This window comes from Mobula hypostoma, chromosome 4 (assembly GCF_963921235.1).
Source record: "Mobula hypostoma chromosome 4, sMobHyp1.1, whole genome shotgun sequence".
Taxonomy (NCBI): domain Eukaryota; kingdom Metazoa; phylum Chordata; class Chondrichthyes; order Myliobatiformes; family Myliobatidae; genus Mobula; species Mobula hypostoma.
The window spans coordinates 96,904,651-96,916,795 of NC_086100.1; the positions used below are offsets into that span (position 1 = coordinate 96,904,651).

The 12,145-nt window shown below is 42.4% G+C and overlaps 1 protein-coding gene across 2 annotated transcripts in view; it reads left to right on the forward strand.

The window, feature by feature from the left end:
- septin2 (septin 2) overlaps positions 1-11,414 on the forward strand; it is a 115,737-nt gene extending 104,323 nt beyond the window's left edge. For both annotated transcript variants that reach the window (XM_063046220.1, XM_063046221.1), the window contains exons 11-13: positions 6,024-6,081; positions 10,065-10,171; positions 11,276-11,414. In XM_063046220.1, the coding sequence (XP_062902290.1) occupies positions 6,024-6,081; positions 10,065-10,163 (157 nt within the window). In that variant the 3' untranslated portion in view covers positions 10,164-10,171; positions 11,276-11,414. The remainder of the gene's footprint in view (positions 1-6,023; positions 6,082-10,064; positions 10,172-11,275) is intronic.
- The last annotated feature ends 731 nt before the right edge of the window (positions 11,415-12,145 follow it).

A 12,145-nucleotide genomic window follows, 5' to 3' on the forward strand; every position in this document is an offset into this window, starting at 1 on the left:
AAATACATGTTAGTAGGGAAGTGGTGTTAGGTAAATTGAAGGGATTGAAGGCAGATAAATCCCCAGGGCCAGATGGTCTGCATCCTAGAGTGCTTAAGGAAGTAGCCCAAGAAATAGTGGATGCATTAGTGATAATTTTTCAAAACTCGTTAGATTCTGGACTAGTTCCTGAGGATTGGAGGGTGGCTAATGTAACCCCACTTTTTAAAAAAGGAGGGAGAGAGAAACCGGGGAATTATAGACCGGTTAGCCTAACGTCGGTGGTGGGGAAACTGCTGGAGTCAGTTATCAAGGATGTGATAACAGCACATTTGGAAAGCGGTGAAATGATCGGACAAAGTCAGCATGGATTTGTGAAAGGAAAATCATGTCTGACGAATCTCATAGAATTTTTTGAGGATGTAACTAGTAGAGTGGATAGGGGAGAACCAGTGGATGTGGTATATTTGGATTTTCAAAAGGCTTTTGACAAGGTCCCACACAGGAGATTAGTGTGCAAACTTAAAGCACACGGTATTGGGGGTAAGGTATTGGTGTGGGTGGAAAATTGGTTAGCAGACAGGAAGCAAAGAGTGGGAATAAACGGGACCTTTTCAGAATGGCAGGCGGTGACTAGTGGGGTACCGCAAGGCTCAGTGCTGGGACCCCAGTTGTTTACAATATGTATTAATGACTTGGATGAGGGAACTAAATGCAGCGTCTCCAAGTTTGCGGATGACACGAAGCTGGGTGGCAGTGATAGCTGTGAGGAGGATGCTAAGAGGATGCAGGGTGACTTGGATAGGTTGGCTGAGTGGGCAAATTCATGGCAGATGCAATTTAATGTGGATAAATGTGAAGTTATCCACTTTGGTGGCAAAAATAGGAAAACAGATTATTATCTGAATGGTGGCCGATTAGGAAAAGGGGAGGTGCAACGAGACCTGGGTGTCATTATACACCAGTCATTGAAAGTGGGCATGCAGGTACAGCAGGTGGTGAAAAAGGCGAATGGTATGCTGGCATTTATAGCGAGAGGATTCGAGTACAGGAGCAGGGACGTACTACTGCAGTTGTACAAGGCCTTGGTGAGACCACACCTGGAGTATTGTGTGCAGTTTTGGTCCCCTAATCTGAGGAAAGACATCCTTGCCATAGAGGGAGTACAAAGAAGGTTCACCAGATTGATTCCTGGGATGGCAGGACTTTCATATGAAGAAAGACTGGATGAACTGGGCTTGTACTCGTTGGAATTTAGAAGATTGAAGGGGGATCTGATTGAAACGTATAAAATCCTAAAGGGATTGGACAGGCTAGATGCAGGAAGATTGTTCCCGATGTTGGGGAAGTCCAGAATGAGGGGCCACAGTTTGAGGATAGAGGGGAAGCCTTTTAGGACAGAGATTAGGAAAAACTTCTTCACACAGAGAGTGGTGAATCTATGGAATTCTCTGCCACAGGAAACAGTTGAGGCCAGTTCATTGGCTATATTTAAGAGGGAGTTAGATATGGCCCTTGTGGCTACGGGGGTCAGGGGGTATGGAGGGAAGGCTGGGGTGGGGTTCTGAGTTGGATGATCAGCCATGATCATAATAAATGGTGGTGCAGGCTCGAAGGGCTGAATGGCCTACTCCTGCACCTATTTTCTATGTTTCTATAATTTTGTCACAAACATTATATTAATTGATTGATTCCCATATTGTATTATGGCCTAGGCCATTTAGCCAATTGACTCTCTGTTGGCTCTCAGCAGTCCCATGAATCCTATTTCCCCCACTTATTTCCCTATGTACATGCCATCAGCACCACTGATTCTCCTGCTACCATGTACACAAGGTACTTTACAGTAGTATGTCCATGGAATGAGAGAGGAAAGTAGAACACCCTAGGACAACCAGCCACTGTCACAGGAAGAATGTGCAAATTCCCCACACAGCACCCCAAGGCAGAGTTCCCTGAGGCATACAACAGCAGTATTGGCAGCTTTGCCACTGTTTGGTTTGATGTCATGTGGGTTCCTTCAAGCCAGGTTGCCTTTTAGTAATTAGAGGGACAAGAGACAGCAGATGTTAGAATCCGAGCAACAGTGTGCTGGAGGAACACAGTGAATCTTTGGTAGTTGGAGGCAGGCGATCTTCAATGATGGCAAGGCGTTGTATTGTACCAAAACAAAGTTAGCGCAAGAAGCTGCAGTCACTTGAACAAATTAGCAACCTGGATTGGTAATGACTCTGCAGTAACTAACAACATTTCTCTGCTCGCGATTCAGTCCTTTCACCTTTTAAATGCTGTGATTTGCTTTGTTTGTGGTAGTCCAATCCAGTTATAATGTATGGTGTGAGGTGAAGGAAATGCTTCCAATAACCCAAAAGGCACTGTGGTCATTCTGCTGTAGACTGTGACAAACTGTGTCAACTACAAACAAAGGAATAAATCAGTGTGTTCTATGGTTGAAAGTGCTTCCTGATATTCCTAGGTAAACTCACTAAGAAAATCAGATTGGTGCTGGATCCCAAGAGAGGGAATTCATAGAATGCCTACAAGATGGCTTTTTAGAGCAGCTTGTGGTTGAGGCCTCTATGGGAAAGGCAATTCTGGACTGGATGTTGTGTTATAAACTCATGTTGATTAGGGAGCTTCAGGGAAAGGAACCCTTAGCAGGCAGTGACCATAATGATAGAATTCACTCTGTAGTTTGAGCGGAGAAGTTGAAGTCAGATGGGTCATTATTACAGTGGAGTAAAGGGAATTACAGAGCATGAGAGAGGAGCTGGCCAAAGTTGATTGGAAGGGGACACTAGCAGGGATGACAGCAGAACAGCAATGGCTGGAGTTTCTGGTGGCAATTCGGAAGGTGCAGGATAGATACATCTCAAAGCTGAAGTATTCTAAGAGGAAGATAAGGTAACCATGACTAACAAGGGAAATCAAGGACGGCATAAAAGCAAAAGAGAGTGCATTTAGTAGCAGTTAGAGAAGTAGGAAGCTTTTAAAAGCAAACAGAAAGCAATTAAAAAAGCCATAAGGAGAGAGGATGATATATGAAGGTAAGCAAGCCAGTAATATAAGAGGACACCAAATGTTTTTTCCAGATATATGCAGAGTAAAAGAGAGGCAATGGTGAATATCGGACTGCTGGAAAATGATGCTGGAGAGCTAGTAGTGGGAGACAAAGAAATGGCAAACTTAAGTATTTTGCATCAGCCTTCACTGTGGAAGGCACAAGCAGTACGCAAGAAATTCAAGTGTCGGGGGCAGAAGTAGGTGTAGTTGCTATTGCTAAGAAGGTGCTTGCTTGGGAAGCTGAAAGGTCTCAAGGTAACTGAGTCAACTGGACCAGATGGAATACACCCCAGGGTTCTGAATGAGATGGCTGAAGAGATTATGGAGGTATTAATAATGATCTTTCAAGAATCTCTAGATTCTGGAATGGTTCCAGAGGAGTGGAAATTTGGAAATGTCATTCCATTCTTTCAGAAGGGAAGGAGACAGAAGAAAGGAAATTATAGGCCAGTAAGCCTAATTTCAGTGGTTGGGCAGATGTTGGATTCCATTATTAAGGGTAAGGTTTTGGCGTTCTTGGAAGCACATGATAAAATAGGCCAAAATCAGCATGGTCTCCTTAAGGAGAAATCTTGCCTGATAAACTGTTGGAATTCTGAGGGGTCAAAACAGGCATGATAGGCAAAGGATAGTAAGTGGCTGTTGTATGCTTGGATTTTCAGAAGGCCTTTGACAATGTGTTGCACATGAGGCTAGTTAAAAAGATAAGAGCCCTTGATATTACAGGAAAGATATTAACATGGATAGAAGATTTTCTGACTGGCAGGAAGCAAAGAGGGGCCTATTTTGGATGGTTGCCAGTGACTAGTTGTGCTCTGCATGGGTCGGTATTGGGACTACTTCTTTTCACATTTTATGTCAATGATTTGGATGACTGAATTGATGGCTTTGTGGGCAAGTTTGCGGACAGTACATAGTAGTTGGAGGAGCAGATAGTGTTGAGGCTGTCTGCAGATGGATTTAGATTGAGAGAATGGGCAAACTAGTGGCAAATGGAATATAGTGTAAGGAAGTGTATTGACATACTTTGGTAGAAAAAATAAAGGCGTAGGCTGTTTTCTAATTGGGAAGCAAATCAAATCAAAGATTCAAAGAATCTTGGAATCCTTGTGCAGGATTAACTTGCAGGTTAAGTTGGTGGTAAGAAAGGCAAATGCAATGTTGGTATTGATTTCAAGAGGACTAGAATATAAGAGCAAAGAGGCTTTATAAGGCATTGGGCAGACTGCACTTGGAGTACTGTGTGCAGTTTTGGGTCCTTTATCAGAAAAAATGTGCTGGCATTGGAGAGGGTCTAGAGGAAGTTCACAAAAATTTTCCAGGATTGAAAGGGTTAACATGGGAGTGTTTACTGGCTCTGGGCCTCTACTAGTTGGAGTTTAGAAGAATGAGGGGAGTCTCATTGAAACCTCTCAGATACTGAAAGGCCTAGATAGAGTGGGCATTGAGAGGCTGTTTCCTGCAGTGATCAAGTCTAGGACCAAAGTGCACAGCCTGAATACAGGGAGATGTCCATTTAGAACAGATGAGGAAAAATTTCTTTAGACTGAGGATGGTGAATCTGGAATTTATTGCCATAGGTGGCTGAGGAGGCCACATTATTGAGTAGATTTAAAGTGGATGGAGGTTGATAGGTTCTTGATTAATCAGGGCATTGGAGGTTACGAGTAGAAGGCAGGAGAGTAGGATTGAGAGGGATAATAAATCAAGCATGATAGAATGGGGGAGGAGACTTAATGAGCTGAATGGCCTATTTGTGTTCCTGTGCCTTATGGTCTTATGATATATTAGTTCTGTTGCTCTGGAAATGGAAGCACAGTCTGACAGGATCAGCTCGTATTCCCACTACTTTTCCTCATCACTGTTTATATTTTCATGCTTTTTTCATTTTCCTGCTTTCTTTTTATGTGAATTTATTTGTTTCCATATTTTATCAATGATTTGTGTTTTTTGTCATTCAATCAATGTATTTGGAGGTACAGCATATAGCCAAATTGTGGGATATATCCACATAATTATTTGGGTCTGGTACTCCAGTAGGAGTTGTTAAGAGCTGTCAACTACAGTGTCAGATATTTGTCCTCGTGTGAGCAAAATTGGATTTGTTTCCTAAGTTTGGCTATCATGCTGTATAAATATTGCTGCATTTGGCCAGCTGGAGATGCCGTTACCGAGAAGCAATGTTGAAACATGATTTCTATGGGATTTCACATTTCTGAGTAAAGTTCTGGCTGTTTTGGTGGTGAATTTTTAATATACTGCAGATTGCTCAATTCTTGAGGAATAATTTACACTGTATCTACTTAACCATTGTTACTACATGGAGCAGGTTCCAAACATGGGTTTTAAACCACTTTTTGAAGTATTGGATTTAATATTGTCCTTCAATATAGCATTTAATCATTAAGTTCACACTTGAATAATCCAACAAATATTACAATTATTCTATCTGAAGCTCACTGAAAACAATGGTAGATACTTTGGGAAGCGTTACCCTCTGATCTCTGAAGTTTAATGTAATTAAGGAGAGAGAGAGAGAGAGAAGGCTATGAACTGGTTGTCATTTTCCCTACTCACCTAAAGAAAGGCATTGTGATGATGTGCAGATGTGAAACCTGCAAATGTTAACTCTTGGGAAACTCATTTGGATATCTCATGCTGCCCTTTTTTTTAAAAAAAAGGGTTAATTAAAAAAAGAAGATGGGTTGGACTCTACCAATATTTTCAAAACCAGTGATGGTCTGGTTTGCTTTTAACTTTATATACATTTTGGGTTCTGTCGTTCTACCCATTACGATTGGCTTATTAAAGCTAACAAGAAGTTCTGAAATAAAGTGCAGTAATTATCCAGAAGGGGCCAATGTTAGTGAAGTTTTTATTGGAAGGTTCATGTTGCTGTACCATCAGTGCTGGATCCTGATCCAAATAGAGGTTTGTGATATGGAATAGATCTGTGTGTTTAAAACTCTACTGTTTCTCAGGAAAGGGGAAGAACAACCTCAGGATAAGGACCAAATCCTACTGGAAAAAGAGGCTGAGGTAGGATGTGCAACCAAACAGAATTGTTTGTATTTTCCTTTTGTTCTTATAAATCACTTTGCTTTTCCTTGAGCAAGTTGTAGGTTCTCAGGGATTACTAATATCCGGTCACAGTGATGTCATTAAGAAAACTGATCAGCATTGGAGCATTTTAATACTATCAGCTTAGTGTCCTGTTCTTTCATTAACGAGTCTGAGTGTATTAGGGGTGTAGTTGCCTCGGAGCAATTGGAGATAATTCCAGTTTAGATTAATAGGCCAGGCAATGCTTTATTCAACCTGCTGTTCAGAATTGCTAATGATTGTAGTTTCAACATACCTGCAAAGGGAGTAAGTGGTATTCTGCACCCTCACTCCTATCTTGAGACATTGTCCAGAACACAAACTTGTAATTAAAAATATTAAAGAACAGTAAGGAAGATAGCTTGCCATGTTTGAAATAGCTTTTATTTTAAGCCTGCGAGAATAGAATTCCAAAAACCCAAAATAAAAGGAAAATGCAGGCATACTGACAGGTCACCCAGCATCTGTGGAGAGATACAGTTAACCTTTCAGCATTGAAACTCTTTGTCAAAAGGGATTTGGATCTGGAACCTGCACCAGGTTCTGATCTCATGGTGTCTAGTGACTGAGGGAAGTGGCATAGTGCTTAGGACAGTCCAGCCAGAATGGTATGCCAAACCAATTAAATTGGTATCAATCTCTTCTGCCTACACAATGTACGTATCCCTCCATTTTCCTCACATTTATGTGCCCATCTAAACATCTCTTTAAAGTACCTAATGCATCTGCCTCCACCACCACCCCAGGCAGGTACCCACCACTTTGTGCTTGAAAAAAAACTTGTCCCTCACATCTTCCTTAATTACCCCCCCCCCACTTAAAATTATGTCCTCTGGTATTAGAATTTCCACCCTAGGAAAAAGATTCTAACTGTCTACTTTCCTAAGCCTCTCATAATCCTCTATCAGAGCTCTCCTCATCTTCTGCTACTCCAGAGAAAACAATCTAAGTTTGTCCAACCTCCCGCCATTCAGTGCCCCAGACTGTCCTTCCAGGTGAGGCAATGCCTTGCCTGCAAAACTGTTGGGGTTGTCTATTGTATCCGTTGCTCCTGATGTGGCTTTCTCTACACTGGTGAGACCTAATGTAAACTGGGGGACTACTTTGTCGACTACCTTAGTTCCATCCACCAAAAGTGGAATTTTTAACCATTTTAATTCCTATCCCTATTCCCATTCTGACATGTTGGTCTATGGCCCGCCTCGTGTGCCATGATGATGCCACTCTTGGGGTGGACGAGCAACACCTCATATTCCATCTAGGTAGTCTACAACCTGATTCTTATTGATGCACCACAGAAAACATCCTATCTGGATGTATAATGAATATGATAACTGTTCTGCTCAAGACCGTAGGCAAACAAAAGAGAGTTATGGACTCGGCTCGGTAATATCACAGAAACCTGTCCCCCTCAATGGACTGTGTCTATACTTGCTGCATCAGTAAAGCAAAAGCATTATCAAAAAGCCCATCTACCTGGAAACAACAGGAATTCTGCAGATGCTGGAAATTCAAGCAACATACATCAAAGTTGCTGGTGAACGCAGCAGGCCAAGCAGCATCTATAGGAAGAGGTGCTGCTTGGCCTGCTGCGTTCACCATCTACCTGGATATTCTTTTTTCTTCCCCCTTTCCCATTGGATGTAACATACAAAAGCCTGGAAGCGTTTACCACTGGGCTCAAGAACAGCTTCTACCCTGCTGTTGTAATACTGTTGAATAGTTCCCTAGTACAAATAAAATGGACTGTTGTCCTAAATCATTATGATAATCTGCCAGTAGATGCACTTGCACTGCACTTTCTCTGTACTGTTACGTACCCCATAACTGGGTTGCCAAACCAGCAGAAATGGATCACTCAGTTGGAGTCTGGATTACTAGAACTAAGAAAGTTTTATTAAAGAAACAAGCAACACAGTACTCTAATCAAAAGGATAATAAATGCAACAGTTCAGCAATGATAAACACACATGTACACAGAATTAGAATAACAGGATCAATCAAGCTCTATCGTTGTCTAGGGGTAAGTGACCAGTTTCAAAGTGACGCAAAGTTCAGTTCAGTTCACCGTAATCACTGCAGTGGGAGATGGACAGTGGGGGGAAGGAGAGATAGAGCAAAACGAATGAATATTCAAATGGCTTCCACACAGACCTTCGATATTCTTCGCAGTCAGCTTTCGGGCGAGCCCTTTGTGATGTCTTCTGAGGTCACCGACCGTGACCCCCCCCCCCCCCCCGTTTCCAGATACGATCGTTTCTCTGCGGTGAACCTGGTACCCAGGCAAGGGCGGACACACACCAGGTTCCCGCTGATCGTGCCTTTCCAACCTGTGCGTCTATGGCTTGGTCCCGCGACCAGCCTTCCAAAACTTCCCGCCGACTTATGGGAGGCGCACCACTTCCAGGGTCTCGTTACCTCGTGGTGTCGTGTGTGTTGCCTTAGCGAACCTGTCCCTTTTTATCCCCCTGCTGGGGTATTGCCCATCCATCACTTCAAACAGTTCAGGGTTCAAAGGGGGAGCCGATCTGGACAGCTGTCCTTCCGTTAAACTCTCCCGTCCCTTCATTAACATCTCCAAATGCTGCTCCATTGTTTTCCTTATCTCTCTTTCTCCTGAAGACAGGTGGCAGACCAACTGCTGATCCCACTGGTGCCAGCACAGGCCAGCTAACATCTTAATCTATGTGTATTCTCGTCACAGTACCTGTTGCATTTTATTCAACATTCAGTTATTGCTTTACCTTGTATTACCTCCGTGCAAGATGAGCTTTTCACTGTACTTGACTATAATAAACCAATTCAAATTCTAACAAGAGTCTTCCTAAGTGACTTCTTGACACCAGCAACACACATAAAAGTTGCTGGTGAACGCAGCAGGCCAGGCAGCATCTCTAGGAAGGGGTGCAGTCGACATTTCAGGCCGAGACCCTTCGTCAGGACTAACTGAAGGAAGAGTGAGTAAGGGATTTGAAAGTTGGAGGGGGAGGGGGAGATCCAAAATGATAGGAGAAGACAGGAGGGGGAGGGATAGAGCCAAGAGCTGGACAGGTGATAGGCAAAAGGGATACGAGAGGATCATGGGACAGGAAGTCCGGGAAGAAAGACAAGGGAGGGGGCGGGGACCCAGAAGATGGGCAAGGGGTATATTCAGAGGGACAGAGGGAGAAAAAGGAGAGTGAGAGAAAGAATGTGTGTATAAAAATAAGTAACAGATGGGGTACGAGGGGGAGGTGGGGCATTAGCGGAAGTTAGAGAAGTCGATGTTCATGCCATCAGGTTGGAGGCTACCCAGACGGAATATAAGGTGTTGTTCCTCCAACCTGAGTGTGGCTTCATCTTTACAGTAGAGGAGGCCGTGGATAGACATGTCAGAATGGGAATGGGATGTGGAATTAAAATGTGTGGCCACTGGGAGATCCTGCTTTCTCTGGCGGGCAGAGCGTAGGTGTTTAGCAAAGCGGTCTCCCAGTCTGCGTCGGGTCTCGCCAATATATAAAAGGCAGAGAAAGCAGGATCTCCCAGTGGCCACACATCCTCTGGGTCCCCCCCACCTTGTCTTTCTCCCTAGGCCTCCTGTCCCATGATCCTCTCATATCCCTTTTGCCAATCACCTGTCCAGCTCTTGGCTCCATCCCTTCCCCTCCTGTCTTCTCCTATCATTTTGGATCTCCCCCTCCCACTTTCAAATCTCTTACTAACTCTTCCTTCAGTTAGTCCTGACAAAGGGTCTCGGCCTGAAACGTCGACTGCACCTCTTCCTAGAGATGCTGCCTGGCCTGCTGCGTTCACCAGCAACTTTTATGTGTGTTGTTTGAATTTCCAGCATCTGCAGAATTCCTGTTGTTTGCATAATTATTATGTGCATTTTGGAAAATTTTCACAGCTGAAGTGACAATCTGTTTACTTCTCTCTTTAAGTTACGCCGCATGCAACAGATGATTGCCCAGATGCAGGCTCAAATGCAGATGCAAATGCAGAAACCAGGTGGAGAAGGAGACTCCAGTCAGCATGCCTAAACTGAAGAGTGAGTACTGATATGTGAAAGCTATAAGCTGATGCAGGAGGATTGACCATGGTATAGTTCATGCTGCAAATGTGTCATGCAAGTGTGGAAACTGCAGGTCAAAACAGCTTTTAACTTGAGAGTGTATTGGACCAATGGGATGGTAATTCTTGGTGCAAAGTATTGTGTGGGGCAGCATGGTAAATCATTAAAAGATTAAAGGGGATGTGGGAATAGAATAGCAAATCTTGTGAAAGAATGGAGAATTGAATATCTTTGTAGCCCCTTACAATCATATTTGGTTTGGAGGCATTCCTTTCTTACACACCTGTGGTTTTGAAAAAATGGAGCTAGGATTCTTTCTAAAATGTTTCTATGTATTAAATACTTTTGAGTTGGGGCTGCTAGTTGTGTGGGATAGTGGGGAAACTCACAACACAGCAGTGGTAAGAGAAATGCACAGTAAACAAAGACATTGCCATTGGTTTAAGCTCTAATTTAGTGTCTAAACTACAGAAAGCTGTGTAAGAAAATAAGACAAAGGCACAGATGCCTCAGGTTATGTAGCAACAATGTGTTTTGAAACAGATGTGAAAGAAATGTGATGAATTTCAGGGAATTGATTGAAAGAAAGAGTTCCACCAGAAGGAGCTTAATGGCTTTTGTTTACAATTTTAAGCATGGGCCAGTAACTGGATTAGTCACCTTTCAAGTTTGCAGGAATGTGAGGGAGAATGTTGGGATGATGCTTCCTCAAGATGAACAGTGTGGAACTCAGGTCACACCCTTAGCCCTTTGGAACCCAGATAAGCAGAAAATTCTCTACCCAGAGTGAATATTTGAGCTTTCTACTCCAAATGGTTGTCAATCTTTGGTCGCTGAGGTCATTCAAAAGAAATCAAGATTTCTAGATAAGGGGATTGAGGGATTTGGAAACTGGAAATGGAAGATCAGTCCATAATCTCTATAAATAGTGGAACAATTTCGAAAGGCCAGTTGCCCACTCCTGTTCCTAATTGTTTAATGTGGTAGAAGTTATGTTGATTAAAAAATATAGATGTATAATCTTAGACTTGTACCCTTGAATCTGCACTATTTCTAAAATGCAATTTTATCATGTTACAGGCAAATAATGAAAAGTTCCACCGCCTTGAAGCAGTGGTGAAGGAGGATTTGAAGTCTAGAGAACATGGTCCTGGTAGCATGTGGTGGCAGCTGATTAGAGTGCTTATAGTTCACATTGCAGTGTTGTAACCTTATTTCTGCAATTTTTTTGAAGTTATTCTCACTGTTATTATATATTATAATTTTAGCATTGTCCACATTTCTTGATAATTTTATACCAATGTATCTTTCATGAAGTTAAAGCTTTCCACAGCTTGGTAAAAGTATTTACAACACAGTTTAAGGGTGTAAAAGCCACTATTATTGGAATATTTTTGATTATAAAGGAATTATAATCAATACTGTTGGTACAACTAGCTGCTTTCATAAGTTTGGGAGGACTAAACCAAGATTTGATGCCAGTCCATATATAACAGTAGATGCTGGTTATGTCAAAATTGGTTGAAAGCTTCACTGTCTAATTTGTCACTAGGGGTAGCTTGGAACCTTTTAGATTGTGGAGGTAGAGCACAATAGTTTACCTTTTAACCATGCTGTAGGTCGCTGTATGCTTTTAAGAGAAAAAATAAGTCTTGATGTTATATTGTCCCTCATCTTTACTTGGAACAGAAAATCTTCAGAGGTATGATAGGTTAATTAAAGGCCAATTTGATACCTTTTAGATCAGTGCTCGTGAATTGCTGCTACTTTGTTCTGAAGCATATACTGTCTATATGAGCCTGGTGTGGAGGCTTTAGGCCATGGTTCTGTTAGGCAGGCAATGGTTTAAGCGTATCTCCATGTTCGGTCTTAATCTATTTCATCTTGATATTGCAGTTCCGCAGTTTCTTTTTTTTAAACCTTATTGGAGGTTATTGTGCTGTAATGATG